At 45.6% G+C, this 15,682-nt stretch overlaps 2 protein-coding genes across 2 annotated transcripts in view; both read left to right on the forward strand.

Moving 5' to 3' along the window:
• SLC2A10 (solute carrier family 2 member 10) overlaps window positions 1-15,682 on the forward strand; it is a 207,278-nt gene that overhangs the window by 27,199 nt on the left and 164,397 nt on the right. The gene's annotated exons all lie outside the window — the stretch shown is intronic.
• On the forward strand, window positions 6,320-14,918 carry FITM2 (fat storage inducing transmembrane protein 2). The gene is made up of 2 exons (XM_075516806.1): window positions 6,320-6,531; window positions 8,774-14,918. The coding sequence occupies exons 1-2, from the start codon at window positions 6,368-6,370 to the stop codon at window positions 9,414-9,416; spliced, it is 807 nt and encodes a 268-aa protein (XP_075372921.1). The 5' UTR covers window positions 6,320-6,367; the 3' UTR covers window positions 9,417-14,918.

The raw sequence follows: 15,682 nt of genomic DNA on the forward strand, positions 1-15,682 counted from the left end.
TCCTCTCACCTCGCTGTCTTTCTGCCCATCTCGTCTTTCAGATGCCACCTGTGGTTGATGACCACCCTGATGGTAAACTCCAGGGCCTTGGGCATCCTTGTTTCTTCTGAGGAAGGCTGAGACGCGGGGCAGCCCTGCGGTGAAAGAGCACAGCGAGGCGAGCAGGAGGTGTTCAGCTCCCTGAACATAGCACATACATAGGTAAAAAACCTGAACGAATCACTTGCAAAAAAAAAAAATTATTCCATTAATTTAAGCATCCAAACTAAGACTGTGACAATCTTGAGTGCACTGGCTATTCCACATACACTTTGAACATCTTTTGTAACTATTATTCTACATCTACAGAGCATTTCAATAGTGATTATGGTCAGGGCAAATTCAAATCACATTTCCAGACAACACTTATACAATTAAGCAAGCCAGTAAAGCACAGATTGAATATTATGTATGTATATTTTTTCGTATTACATTTAATATTTGTAATTATATATTTGACTGAAATAGCTACAGCTCACGTTATGTGGCTGGTTGTACCAGCTATCCAGTCAAGGAACAAGAACTATTAACTGTCGTCCCCGCAGCTCATCAAATCCTTTCAAGTTTTACACCTGAACATACGACCCTGATTCTTTCCTGCAAACATACAACCTAAAAATGCACCAGTAAAGTTTGAAAAGTTCATATTTCTGAATTTGGATGAATAAGTATAGACCATTTCCTTCCCATATTTGATCAGTTCCAATAAACAGTAGTTTCTTCCTTTAAAAAAAATGCTGTATATTTGTACAGCAGCTCAAGGGCCAGCCAGCAAAGGGTTTCGTGGAAATTGTCATTGTGAGTTTTGCATGATGTTTAATCTGCGATTGATAATCATCATAGAAAGGGAATAAATGGAAACAACAAATAACACTTTTAGCACGTGGCTAACAGAAAGGTTAATCGGACTGGGCAGGAGTTACTTCCCAGTAACTGTGCTGCTCGGAGGGCACTGCCCGCTCAGCCTGCAGGGAAAAGCCTGCCCAGCAGCTACCCCCAAAAGACAGCACAGCGAGAATCAAATTAAGTCAAATACGCAGGTGTTGGGGGGTGAGGATTTTCTTTGGCAAACACAGAAGGCACGCATTATATACTGTGCAAAAAAAGCGGAATATTTCAGCAAGGAGCTGCACACGCAGCCACCACAGCTGCTCAAGGAAGTCAGGTAATTATAGACAAACATGGCTAATTAAGACCATTTCATGCCCGAGTGTATGTACACTTAATCACATGAATTATATCTTTTTTCATGTGTAATCTCATCCCCACTTCATCTGCTAATGGGCTGTTTAGTTTGTATTGTAGGAAGAGCAACTATTTTACATCTTCGTGAACTCTGGTTATTTTTAAGCTCTTCAGATAATTATCGTATCCCTCTGCAACCTCACAATTATCTCTGAAAGAAATTTAGGAAGGAGGAGAACAGAACCTTTCCCATATCCCGCTCAGGGTATGGAGATACAGAGGTTAAGGGACTTGCCTATGGCTGGAGAGGGAGTTTGTTAGAGCCACAAATTAAACCCAGCTCCTCGGAGTCCATGCTCATCACAAGACCGTTCTCTCCTGTAAATTAAAACCTGTCATTAGTCTGCTCTGCTGCAATCTGGCTGTGCGGAACAAGAAATGTAAATATTTTGTAGCAGTAGGTATTAATTTGTAGCATTAATAAAGTTTGCACCACTGAAAACTGAATTGGTTCTTTATTATGCTTTGCCCTGTATCCCAAAATATTTTGATCTTTGGATATAACCACCAAATATGCTGAAAATTCCCTGCAGCTCAGATCATACCTTTCCTATTCATTTAAGGAGAGTTGGAGGGGAAATGTGTGACCTGCAGAGGTTTTCATGCCGGGTCCAGCGATGGTTCAGTCTGTACAAATTCCCTGGGGTTAATTTCCACACCTTTTTCCAAAATTCTTGGGGTTTCAGGACTGGGAAAGACCTTCCCCATTTGTTTGGGCAGCCACACAGGTGGTGAGTTACCATCTTCTCCCTTCTGTCTCTCGACTCAGCATCTCTGCTGTAAATAACGCAGCATCCGCTCGCAGGAGCGAGACTTAACCTTGGTTCTGCCCAGACTGACGGTGAGACGCAGGCTCGCAGGAAGAGCATCCCTCCTCATCAGGGATGGGCAGCAAAGATCTGGGCCAGTGTGAGGGGAAGGCTGCTACACCTCTGCCCCAGCCTGTGTTTCAAAGGCATCGCTGACAGAAGGGAACAAAGCACTTTTTTTTTTTTTTTTTTTTTGTTAAGCTGACAGTGACCAGAGAAGGCTGCGGAGCTGAAAGCACTAAAGTTGATGGACAGTGTCTCAGCAAAGGGCCAAAACTATCTTAAACTTCAAGCTTAAGCTCCTATTAGGCAAAGAAAATACAGCAGAAATTATGCTTATGTAGCACCTCTCATGCAAACATCCCAGGACGCTCCACGATCAAACTCAAACACAATCAATCATGGAGATGTGAGCAGCGCTCACCAAGGAAAACAGAGAGCAGGGGAGGCTTGGCAAGAGTAAGCGGCACGGCTGCCACGAGCACCTGGCTTCCAAAGGGAAGGGCTGGGGGGCCGGCGAGGGACCCCGGGCAGGCAGGGATGGGTAAGCAGATGCCAGCGCGCTGTGGGAATCGCTGGGAGGCAGGAGGACAAGCCAGGAAGAGAGGAGGTCTCCCAGGTCCGAACGGGCCACTACTGGTGGGGTAACTCGGCCCCACTGAGCGTGTGGCCACAGGCTCTGCCGGTCCGGCCGGGCAGCGTGCTCAGACGGGCACCCACTGCCCGTGTCTGCTCCTGGTGCCCCGGAGCACACCTCCCTGCGGGGTCCGTCGGCCTGCGAGAACCCACCTTAGCCCAAGCTCAGGTCAGAAAAAGAACCATTGCTTGTGTTTTGTAAAAAAACTTGGGTAGGTTTTCTCTCCTTCTCCTCCAGGCATCCTTCCTTGGTTGCAACGGGGAGCAGTGGACCCAGAAATCTCACCAAAAAAGAAAGATTCCTACTTAGCACAGGCAAGAGACTCAGTTTGACTGTTTGAGCCAAGAATTCAGTTCAAACTTCTTGGTCCTGCTCCATAGCAAACCTCCCAACCTTTGCCAGTTTATTCTTCAGTGTCGGGAGGCTCCCTTGCTGGGGCACACATGGTGGGTAAAGGGCTTTATCAAAGGGCTGAAGAATTAAACTCCAGTAACTCATTCTGCAAATGGCTTTAAGGCACAATCAACTTTTCAGTAACGATCTCGCCTTCGTCTAACATGCAATGTTTTTGAGCGTGTTTAGCAGGAAGAAGTTGTGCATAGGGGTCTCATGACACTTATGCGTGAGGCTGTGACACTACTGCAGCATATTCGGATACAACATCATTTTCCCAGCATCGAAGTGACAGCAGATCACAGTGCAGCACCATGAGCCTGAGCAAAATGCCACTGTCTTGCAAGAAGGTCTGAATTTCTCCACAGCTAATTTTAAGCACCCAAATTAGGTGTGCAGTTGCCCGAGGCTCCTGGCAAGGGCTGCTAAGGTTGTCTTTCCACTGACTGTATACTGAGCCTGGGGTGACTCTGTTTCCAGCTGAGAATCCTCAGTTCTGTGGAAGGTATCCATACCATAGTCGCACATCAGCAAGACAGACTTCTTTGCAATCAAAGTGATTAGCAGATGATTAACAGAATCACCAAAATGAGATATAAATTAATTTTCTAAGCAACTTAGTTATTTAAAATAATTAACAACTCAGAGTGTCATTCTTCCTGCTGCAATGAATAGTGAAATACCTGATACAACACGAACCCTATGACCAGGAAAGATTTCCCCCAAACCTGCCGCAGCTCAGGAGTAAGGATGCTCTTCCCAGGCGTGTTGGATCTTACTTCAGACCTCTGCTCAGGCGGCTGGGATCTCCATATTGCCTGTCCAAGCAAGTGCCCTACGGTCTGGGTGCCTGGGCATGCAGGGACAAGGCTTACCAACCGCTCTTCAGCGCTGAAAGTGCTTCTACAGCCCCTAATGAATCTATCCCTGCGTACTTTAGAGGCAAAATGTGATTTCTCAATGAAAGTGAAATAATTTTTTGAGGGCCTTGGTTCACATTAAACCAGAAAAAAACCAAAAAACAAAAAACAAACAAACAAAACAAAACCCAAAAACCAACCCATTTTTAAAATCAAATATTCTGGAAGATTTCAGCTTGAATCAGGCAGTGATTTGGTGAGGTTAAAAAAAGAGATACGAAGGAAGGGAAGGACAGCCACATCTGCTATACCTGACAAATTAATTCAGTTTAACATGGTTTATACCTGTCGCAGCTTGAGCAGGTGGCTGTGAGAGCTCTTTGGGAACCTTCTGCAGTCCCCCTAGAACAAACCTTATTCCCTGTTTATGAATAAAAGCTTTTTCTGCAGTTTTAAAAGACCTAAATTCTGCTTCTCTGATTCTTTAGAGGAACGGCGATCGGCTCCTCAGAAGGACTATTGGCCTTGGCTGGTGCACATGGCAGCAAATACATGGCCCGAAAGTAGAGATGTACTCTACATCTGCAGGACACCTGGACCCAGCTGAGCTTTGCTCACTGGACTTGCGAGAATCCGCGATTTACAGAGATAATCCTCAGACATTTCAAGCTGGGCTGAAGATAGACACATTTCCACATTTCCAGCCCATGCCATCAACTCCATTCATCTGGAGCAGGTGCCAAGCTTACGAAATCCTCCTGCCGTGTGGCAGGCTCCACAGCACGCTTCATTAGCAGCCAGCCGAGCAGCTCGCCACCTCCAGCGCACAGGCATTGCAAACAGTCTGGGGATCAGAGACCCAAACCTGGGAAGCAAAGGAGGCAAGGTTTCAAAGGCAGAGGGGGATTTAGGCAGACAATGCCGGACTCTGTAAAACCTGCTCCCAGCCCCTCCTGTCCTCACTCGTTTGAGTGAACGCAGCTGTCTGTCTTTTCTAATTCAGGGGTACAATGCTGTGCCTGGAAGTGCTAGACATGGCTGTGGCAGTCTTGTTAAAAACAACATCTAATCAATTGCCAAATGCCGTTTACCCTGGATAACCTCCTTAGCTGAAACTCCCCGTATCTACTGGGGCCGCTTTGATGTGTCCTTCTGCTCTTTCAGCCCAGATGTTGTCATAGATTTGCTGACGATGACTGCAGACCGGCTTTGAAACGCGCTCTGGCAAGAAATACTTTCCCGTCCTGTCTCAGATAGGGTCTGCTTTTTCCCCCCTCTCACATTTTTAGCACTGAGGCCACTGGGATGAATAAAGGCTCTTTGTTCATTTAGCCATTTCTCTGCTTGCTGACGCTTTTTTTATTTTGTAAAAACTAAGTTGAAGTGACAGCGGCAGCAGTTCAATAGATGAAATAGTCTCAAATACCACAGTGACGGCCAGTGCTTGGACCACTTTCAGCTGTAGACATGGATGGTGAAAAGGCGCGGGAGCCTTAAGAGTCCCAGAAATACTTTCTCCCTCTCTCTTAAGCCCCAGGAAAAAAGTGAAAAAATTCTGCTGAGTGAGGAAATTCTCCAATTTTCTCTTGAATATGGTGGTAAGACACTCTCTTTCAGAGGAGCTGGCACCTTGCTCTAGAAGTAGTGGATGCTCATTTATAGGACGAGAGAAGACGGCCTCGAGTTGTGCCAGGGGAGGTTTAGACTGGGTATTAGGAGCAATCCCTTCACCGAAAGGGCTGTCGCGCCCTGGACCAGGCTGCCCGGGGAAGCGGTGCAGTCCCCGGCCCTGGAGGTATTTGAAGGACGCGTGGATGTGGTGCCTGGGGACATGGTGTAGTGCTGGGCGTGGCAGCGCGAGGTTAACGGTTGGGCTTGATGATCTTAAAGGTCTTTTCCAAGCTAAGCGATTCTCTGGTTCTCTGGTTCTCTGGTGTAGGTTCTACAGCCCGCGAGCCCCGTAGGGTGCCTCTTCGGACGCTCCGGTCAGGACGGCCTCCTGCCCGTCCGGCGATGGATGAACACAGAATCGCGGAATCGCACAGGTTGGAAGAGACCCTTACGATCACGCTGCTGGCCCTCTGACAGGCGACAGCGGGGACCGCTGTCGGTTCCTGAGCGGTTCCTGAGCGCGGCCTTTGCTCCCCGCCACAGACGCGGCTCCGGCCGCAGCCCGCGCCGTGACGGCCGGCGGAGCGCCGCCGGCCCTGCAGGGGGCGCCCTTCCGCCCGCGCGGCAGCGCGCATGCGCACAGCCCGCTGTTCCTGCGTCCCGGCCCGGCGGGCGCCGCGAGGGGGCGCTCGAGCGGTGCGGCGGAGGGAGGGGCCGGCGCCCGGCGCGTGACGCGCTACGGCGGCCGAGCGGGCGAGGCGGCGGCGGGCGCCATGGAGCCGTGCGGCCGCTGGCTGCGGGCCGGGCTGGCCGCCGGGCGGGTGCGCCGCCGGCTGCCCTGGCTGCTGCTCGCCATCGTCCTCCTCGGGTCCGCCCTCAAGGACGGCGACCTGGTGCCCGAGACGCCCATGCGGAACAAGCGTAACCCGCTCAACGTGTGAGGAGAGCCGGCGGGGAAGGGAGCGGAGCGGAGCGCTGGAGGGAACGCGGGCCCCGTGGGGCGGGTGGGGGTCCCGTAGGGCTGGGGCGACCGGTCTTAACGGGAGCGGGCGGGGGGCGGCGGCCGTGCCGCGCTGCCGTGGCCCCGTGTCCTCACCGGGGGCGGAGGGGCTGCCCCGCGGCCTCGGGGGGCCGGTGCTGTGGCAGCGGGGGGGCACAGGGGGCTGGGGCCCCCGCCTGCTCCGGCGGTGGGGCCTGGGGGGGCGGGCAGGCCCCGGAGCTCGGCTGAGGCTGGCTCTGCAGTAGCTCTGTGGGACCCGGGCTGGTCCCAGCGCCGCGGGCGGGTAGCAGAGGCGGCGAGCTCGGGAGCCGGTGCTGGCGAGCGCCGGGCTGCTGGGGGCTGACAGGATGGCTCCTGTTAGAGTTCCTGGCGGTAACGCCCGCTGTAGTCTACAGCACTGCAAGATTTCAGAACAACTGGAGCTTCTTGCTCGGTTTTTATTGGAAGAGGAAAACAAGGAATTTTTTTCCTCCTTTAGCTCCCAGATAATTCCTCGTATTTGGGAAAACTGATAGTTACTGAACTGATGTAAAAGCAAGCTGGAGAAGATAAGTCTTTAGCGTCTTCTGTAAAAGCAGAGTTACTGCCATCCTTTTCTAGTACTTAGGCGATGATTTCACTGGCTTAGTCATTCTTTAAAACTACATTTGAACATTTTGAAGGGCATGAGGAAGGCGATGAGCTGGGCCAGTGCACTTGTGTTTTACCTGCTACAGATCAGAAAGTAAAAGTAAAGTTGCTGATTTCCCCTGTAACTTGGGGAATCTTGTACGTTATTAATTTGAATTTGTCATTTGGTGACGAAGAGCTGCTTTTAGTGTGATTGAAGAGAAGGACTGGCAGGAACACTTAGAGAGCGGAATTGATCTGACAGTACAAAACATGCTACAGTTCAATTCTTCCTTTTTAAATAGAGGAGGGTTATCTGACGGTTCCTGAAGCAATTTTTTTGCCCACTGCTGGTTTGCCAGCAGCAATTACGTTAACAGCTTTTTTTGCTTTTAACTGTCTCAATAAAATGAGGATTTTATCTTCAATTACTGTTCCATGGTAGCAGCTGTAGTTGCCACACAGATGCCACTTCTACTGAAAAATTAAGAGTAAAGGAGGTAGGCCTCAAAATCCTGGGCAAGGCCCTGACAGGATTGTCAGGCCCTTAATGAAGATGCAGAACTCTGTTCCTACTTGGTTTTGTCTTCGATGCTGAGGTGATGATTCAATGATGACTGCGTGCGTCTAGCTATAGCTCAGCCACAGACCAGAATTCTGCTGTCTCTGTCAAACCAGGATGTGGGCAACGAGGGGGCTGCACAGTTCCCCTCTCCCACCAGCTGATAGGAAGCAAGCTGCGCTGGAAGGTGCTAATGGGAGAAAGAAGATTGTAGACTATGGTCTCAACTCATTAGTAAATTCACTCCACTTTCAGATTTGAAAAGAGGGCTAGTTATGCAATACTGTCTCCTGCTAGACAAGATACCAGCACATCATCAGCTGTTGTTCAAGATTTTATAGGTATCACAGCAAAAATTTTCAAGGCAGAGAGTGAGTTTAGAGATGGAAGGGATTTGTGTATGCCAAAGGAAAGCTCTCATCAACTGGAGGGACAGCAAAGGAACAAACACATTGTGCTTCTTCATTTATTTTGTTAGGTGATGACAGAGGAAAAGCTTCATGGGCTGCTTAGGGAAAAGAGTCAGCCCTTCTGGCTATCTTATTCAATATTAAGAGGTTGAGGTGGTGAAGGGCTTTGAAAGCAAAGATAATTGAGATGGAGGAAGAGAGTCGGAGAAGGGGTTACTGTGGTCAGAGTGGCAAGCTAAAAATACGTTCTTTGCAGCTGCGTTTTGAGTAGGGCAGGGTTGAGCGGGTTTGTAGGGTAAAAGCGATTGCAAAACTGAACTGCAAGTCTGAACAAGGGCTCTAGGTCTGAGGGAATGCTGCCTGGGAAACAGTTGAAGTACCTGGTTGAGGAAGTATTCAGGTGTTGGGCCCGAGAGAAATAGTGGGGAGAGGGTTAAGATTTTAGCTATGCTGTACTTTGAGGGGAGGGCACAAGTGTCTAATTTAGACGGTTCTGAACACTGACCTTGAAAACCTACTTCTTCAAGCACCGCCACTTACCCCCAGCTCCTGTGAAGTTTCACACATGCATGTTTCTCTTTCGGCTTTTCTCTGGCAGGTATTTTGTGAAGGTGGCTTGGGCATGGACATTCTGGCTTCTGCTGCCCTTCATCGCAGTCACCACCTACCAGTTTGCTGAGAGCAAGTTCCTCTGTGGTCCCACGAAGAGCATTTTGATGGTACTGCGGCGTCTCAGTGCACTGCTAGTGGGCACTGCCGTCTGGTATGTCTGCACCGGACTTTTCATATATATTGAGAATCTCACCGGCATGTGCTCTGCCGCCGGTAAACTCAGCGAGCCTCACCGGCTGTACGCCACCAAGCATGAGTGCCACCAGGACAACGGAATCTGGAATGGTTTTGATATCTCGGGGCACTGTTTTCTGCTCTCGTACTGTGCTCTGATGATTGTGGAGGAGGTGGCTGTGCTGGAAGGCTTGTCCATAGACCAGAACTCTAAGCTGCATGTTGTGATCAACGGCCTGTTCGTTTCCTTGTGTTTTCTCACCATGATCTGGGTATTCATGTTCCTTTGTACTGCCGTGTATTTCCATGACTTCAGTCAAAAGCTTCTTGGTGTGTTGATAGGTCTGTCAGCTTGGTATGGGACATACAGATTTTGGTACTTGAAACCCTTTTCTCCTGGACTACCTCTTCCAAATATACCTTCGAGTTCAAAGAAATACAGTTATAGCAGATAAAATAAGTTTTAAAATTTTTGGATTTTCCTTTCGGTACTGGAGTAGTTGAATGTAGGAATGGTTACTGTATTTTCACTGTAAGGAACAAGGTGATGGGCTGGAGGAAACCAAATGTGTACTAGCCAGTGGCTGGCAGGTGGTAATGAGCTTCTTCCTTGGGAGAAAAAAATTGCTGTTGTTTAGGAGTTGCTGACTGGCATTCTCAGCAAAGAAATCGGAAGTTGGATGTGTTTCTCTTACTTATAAATGGAGGAGCAGATCCAAGGCTGACAGAGGCCTTTGCTCTTTAAGAGCTTGACTGATCTCAAATTAATTCTCTCTCTTTCTGATTTATTCATGTCAAAATATCATGGATGATCCAAACATCATGTTTCTTTTTCTTAATACTCCTATTTGTATTGCCTTACGGGAAAGATCTAATAACGACAGTGCTGCTAAGCGTTGCAAAAACATCAGTACTCCTTAAAGCAGTATATAGCTCTGTCATGAAACTAGAACTATCTCATGTTATCGAGTGTTAAATACACTAACTTGCCACAAATGTTTCTTAGCGTCTGCACCTTCTGCAGCGAAGAGAGTAAATCTGAGATGTAATGTCCTAAGCAGACTGTGACTTTAAATTCATGCCTGCCTTTGAAAAGGAAACTTGAAAAACAAGCCTTAACTTTCTCCTTAGGTGAAGTATCTGTAATAATATTTTGTCATTTTATTCTTGACAGAAAAAAAAACCTCCTTCCAATTTTGCTAAAAAGTCTAATATGAGAATTGGGGTTTTATTTTGTTTTTAAATCTTATGAGTTGCACACTTTGCAACAACGAATACTTTGTGGTATGTTTCTTCTAGAAGAACAATTAAATTCTGGTGTTATGAAGAAGTTAGCTTAACCTGCTATTTCCCGAATAGTCTGCTTGGTAATGAATGAAACGCATTGTTTATCCTAAGAGCTGCAAAGCAGTGTGCCCGAAGCAACATTTATTCTTGCTTATCCAGCAATATCAATAAGCTACTTAAATTTGATTGCACATAAAGCTGTGGCCACTTTTGATGTGGCTGGAAACCCACTACTGAATAAAACACTACTGTTATTTAATGAATAGGTATGATGTTGGATGGGTTTACTCATCATATCAATCAGACATTTAGCATAGTTTTTATCTTGAAAAGCTTTTTATTATTTCATAAAGGCTTATTCATGACACAATTGCACAAAATTTGTTTGACAGTTGTAGTGGTGAGCAAGACAGCCAAAAAGGTCTGTGGGCAAGGCTGTAGATAAGTGTCCACTAATCTGAGAGTGGACTTGATCTGCCTGTAGCGTTTGACTCCAAGGTGATTATTTTGCTGAATATAGCGTATGATGCACCGTAGTCTAATCTTGGCAGATTTCTTTTTGCCATCTCAACAGCTCTCTCCCAGCGAGAGAGCGGTAGCATTTGCAATGAATACAGCAGTGTTAATTCCACACTTATGGCCTGCCTCTGAGGAGAGCTGGATTCACCTGAATTTCCACTGAGTTCAGTGGCAAGTGGGAGTTGTTGTGTGTCCGTAGAAAGTACAAATCACCTCTCGGAAAGAAGCAGTTTCAGGAGGTTATGTATTTTCTGTCAAGCTCCTTTTTTTTGTGTGTGTGTTAAACTGCCTTTTAAGCTGACTCCTTGGAAAGTTTGCACTGATTAACTCATATTGGGTTTAACTAAATTTGTTTAAACAATGCAAATTCATTTGCAGACATTCTTTTGATGTAATGTAAGCCTGCTCCCAATAGAGTTAAGCTAGACCGCAAGCCACTTTCACCATGAAAAAGGATTATATACCCAGAAGGTTTTCTGATTAATTTCATTAAATTTAAGTTTCTATTTTATATTATCTTTATGTAACTTTGCTTTATAGACAAAGCCTTGGAACAGGAAATGCTATTTATTTAAATCAACCAACATGCTGAAATTATATTCAGTTTCACAAATGTTTTGTGCCATCACTATATGGATATTTCTGTCCACTTCTACCCAGTGTCATACAAACTTTTTATTACAGAAATAATGTGGGATATGGTTATTCTCAAAACTTATATTTAAACAATGAAAGAAAAACACTTAAACTTTATCAGTGTTTGTGTCTTTGAGAATCTGTTTCTGATGTCTGTAAAGATGCTGCTGCTCTTCACTTCCCTGAATGATCCAGCCTCCTGGTATTTTTGTGACTACTGAGAAGCATGATCAAACTGACATTGATAATTCTGCAGTATTTGAATGGGTTAATATAGCACAGGTTCTCAAAAGTACAGGGTATAAAAAGAAACAAAACAAAGCCGTGCCTGACAAAAGCAAGTTTCCTAATGTGTGCCCGTTACACCAGGCAGTTGATTTTGTAGACGTGGACAGTTGCTTATTGTAGCAAAGTGAAAGCCTAATCCACTGAAAGAGATGGGAAAATTCCCGTGGGCTGTAACACTGCTTATGAGTTTGGAAATCTCGGTGTACATGTCTTTCTCGGTACCCAGAGACCTTGAGCCAGCTGTTGGCTTAGGAGGTTCCCTTGTGCTCCAGACCTTTTCTTTGCGCTTTTTGACTCTATTTCAGAGTAAGTCTTCACTTCCTTGCACTTTAAACTAAAGGTCGCAAATTTTCTGTTCACATATTTGCCATCACCTTTATCTGACTTCCTTCCCTCTCCCAAATACACTTTTATCATTAAAAAAAAAAATCGCAGCTTCTCTGCGACAGATTTGCAGCCAAAGAGAAACAGTGCTGTGTGTAGCTGGATTTGATATCCTGTGCCAAAGGCACAAATCAGCTGTCAACAGGTATTATTAATTTGTTTCAAGTTTTTTTAAAAAGTGTAACATTTTAAAGATAAATTTTCATATTTTGCAGTGAATTCCAAAAGGCAGCAACTGTAATCACAAGAAACACTTGGTCTTTTTCCTTTTTTTTTATTTTGCTTTTCTGCATTAAAGTATTCCTCTTGTTCCTGCAGAGCTGTCTTTCTGTGTCTGTAGAATTATCCAAGGAATTTTTGTCTCCAACATCTTACTAGCATTACTTATTACAACGTATGTTTGCTAATTTTTCATTGCCTGTGTTTGTCTAGCCTATTTTGTGGGCTGCGTATCACAGTACTTTCTCAGAAGCAGCATTTGACCTGACTGATGTGGCTGAGGCAGTTCTTGGTCTTGGTGCCTTAAACATTTTCCACTGCTGGGGCCAGCAAGGAAGAGAGTCTCGGCTACAACACAGTGAGAAGGTTAACTGGATTAGGATTCATTTCACTCTTCGCTTACCTGGGACTCTTTAAAATGTTTGCATCACTGGAGGCAAGATTAGGCAAACAGGAAAGTTTAGATCTTTTGTAAGAGCCGTCTGAACAGTTCAGACTTTGAACATATCTGAAAACGGGGTTTGATTCTTCCTCAAAGTCTTTGTTAAAGCAAACTTGTTCCATGAACGCTTCACTGGTGCTAAATGGTATTCTTGGTTTGCCAATTTATTTGTGTCTACTGAAACCTGGGTCGTGGAGCGGCTGCAGAAAAATAATCCTGTTTTCTGTTTTGATGCACGGCAATTCATGACAAAGTGAGAAACACGCAGTTATGCCCTATGGTACACTTTAATGGAAAAACTGTAGAGGCTGCCGTGATATATTAAAAGTTTTGGAAAATCAGGCTTTAGTTGTGAACACAAGTCTATAGTCACTTTTCTTAGTGAAATAATATCTGTTTTTTCCACTGTAGCTTAAAGTAGATCCCTGCAGCTTCTCTGCAATCAGCCTTTTCCAGCTCTTTGCCTTTGATCAGCCTGTTTATCTCTGTTCGCTCAGAAACCTGTTTCCTGGGATTATTTCTTTTCATAGCTCATCTTGCCTCCTGGAGCACAGATTAGTAATAAATGCTCTTTACCTCTGCTAGATGCATGCTTTCTCTTTATTTTGTTTTCCCCTCTTTTAAGTATTTTGCCAAAGCTTAAGATGAAAGTAATTAATACTAGCAAAAAAGGCTGTTGTGACTCTGAACTCATAATTAAAGGAGTTGGTCTGTCACTGTAATGGTGTGCACCTGGAAAAAAGCACATGCTTAATTTATTGAAGCAGAACTATGCCTGATGTGGTTGAACTCATGGAAGGAAAGAGAAGGTAATATGACAGTGCCACGTGGTGCATCGGCAGAGTTAGCTTTGTCCTTTTCTCAGGGAGCAAGCACTGCATTTTCTGTAAAGAGTAGTTTCACCCAGGAGTTTAGTAGGAAATTACTAATTAATTTGAATGTGGGAAGGGTACCTTAGTGCTTAAACAAGTTATACAATGAGAACATAGAGTTTACAAGTTGGGACAGCAGAAACGGAAATGGCTATCAGGATTGAGTGCAGTCCCTGAAATTTCAGGCAATTATGTAGTAACATTTAGTCCAAAAGATTTATTTTTTTTTTAAACTACCCGGTGTCCATCACACAACACACAACAATGCCATGTGCCTTGTAACAAGCTGAACAACTTTTCTGTAAAGCTTTGGAACTATAATATGGCACAGAAAATTAAGTAGGTGAAGAGCTTTACCAGTGTTTCAGGAGAGCCTGAATATCAAGGGAAAGTAGTAGTCAGGGAAAATGCCCTTTGTCAATCCTGCTTTGCCTGACAATGTATCCAACGGTAGGAGACCTGCAGTTGTACTGTGTGTGTCTCTAGTGGTGTATGGCTGAAGAAGGAAAAGCGTGGAACAAAAGTAAATACAAATGATGATCGTTTTTCGTCTCGTATCTCTGAAGCCTTTTTCCATGTCCAGTCTAGGCTCATTTTGCAGTTTTAGGTCATGTATTCCCTCAGTCATGCAATTAAATGCATTTAATCTGTGGGAAGCATTGTTGATGTCAGAGCAATAAATAGGCATATCCTCAATGTAAATGTCAGCTCTCTTGTGAAATGTCTGCCCCGAATCCTGTGCTGCCTCTGTTCTGTGGGGCCTTCCCCATCTCCTGGGGACTGGGGAGAAGAGCAGTGCCGAGGGGCTGCACGCGGTGTGACTGTGTCAGGGACGGGCATCACGACTCATTCCTGGAGAAAATTCACCTAAATGGGTTGTGGCTCGAAATAGTTGACTGTGATGGCGAAAGCCCTGCAAAATTAATTGAAAATAAAGGTGATACTAAGCCCTGAAAGCCTGTTAGCCTTTTATCCAAATGTGTGAATTGGTGCACCCAGACCCAGCAGGATTGTGCTCGTTCGGAATGGCACTCAGGCTCTGCCCTCTGCGTTTTGCAAATGGTGGAAGCAAGCACAGATTTAATATGTGCTTGACAGTGTCATGCTAGACCACAGCTCTTCCCAGCACTGTGCACTGTTGCTCCAGCTTTGCCATAGCCTGACCTGACTGGTTTGGTTTTTAGAAGAATGGGAGTGATAGAGGTTTGAGTTTTCTAATAATTTTTTTTTTTTTGGTTGATTGTCATGATTTGGAAGTTAAGAGAAAAAATTACGCCAGGGTGGTTTTTTGTTTTATTTTATTTTATGGGGATTTTTTTTTGTTTTGGGGTTGAGGTTTTTTTTTTGCTTGTGGCCAAGAATCATCCCTATTGCTGTTCTGTAGTAGTTGGCTCTGAGGGCATGGAATGGAAAGAAATTGGTAAGCAAAAATAGAAGAGTGTTCCAGGAGGCTTGCAGCAGTGACATGACCTTGTGATGTAAAGAGCATGTGCAAAACAGCGCTTAACTATGCAGAATACGTAGCTCCATGTCAAGAAGCGCCTGCAGCATTATAAACCACCCTCAAACCTGGTTACACTCTGTTCTGATTGCAAAGTAGCTTTATTTGGATAACTCCTGGAGCTAAGAAGGATTTAGGTCGCGGGAGAGATGAGGTGCTGGTAGGAAAGGGCTGAGACAGGAGGCCATGAAAGTAGGGGGTTGGACCGTGTTATTTTTAAAGAAAGGCTTCCTAAGTTGTTGTTGGTCTGTGTGGTTTGTTAAGAGCTTTTTAGCAAGACTGCATCTCCTCCATTTCTTAGCAGTTCTTTCTCAGAAGGTGGAAATGGGAGGTTCTGTGTCCACTGATGCAGAGTTTCACAACCCGTGGGCTCCTGACAACAGAACTGTCTCTGAAAATGGTCATGTATCCCTGGCTGTCTGCAGCAGGAGAGTGAAATCAGGGGAGTCCAGGAGAGAGGAAAGGGGTAGGATGGTAGAGAGGGGTAAAGAAAAAAAGAGCTGGAAGTAGACCATTGGGCTGAGAAGAAAAACAAAAAAGGAAGAAAAAACTAGCGTGAGCTCCTGAGGAGTG

Source organism: Mycteria americana, chromosome 14 (genome assembly GCF_035582795.1).
Source record: "Mycteria americana isolate JAX WOST 10 ecotype Jacksonville Zoo and Gardens chromosome 14, USCA_MyAme_1.0, whole genome shotgun sequence".
NCBI lineage: Eukaryota > Metazoa > Chordata > Aves > Ciconiiformes > Ciconiidae > Mycteria > Mycteria americana.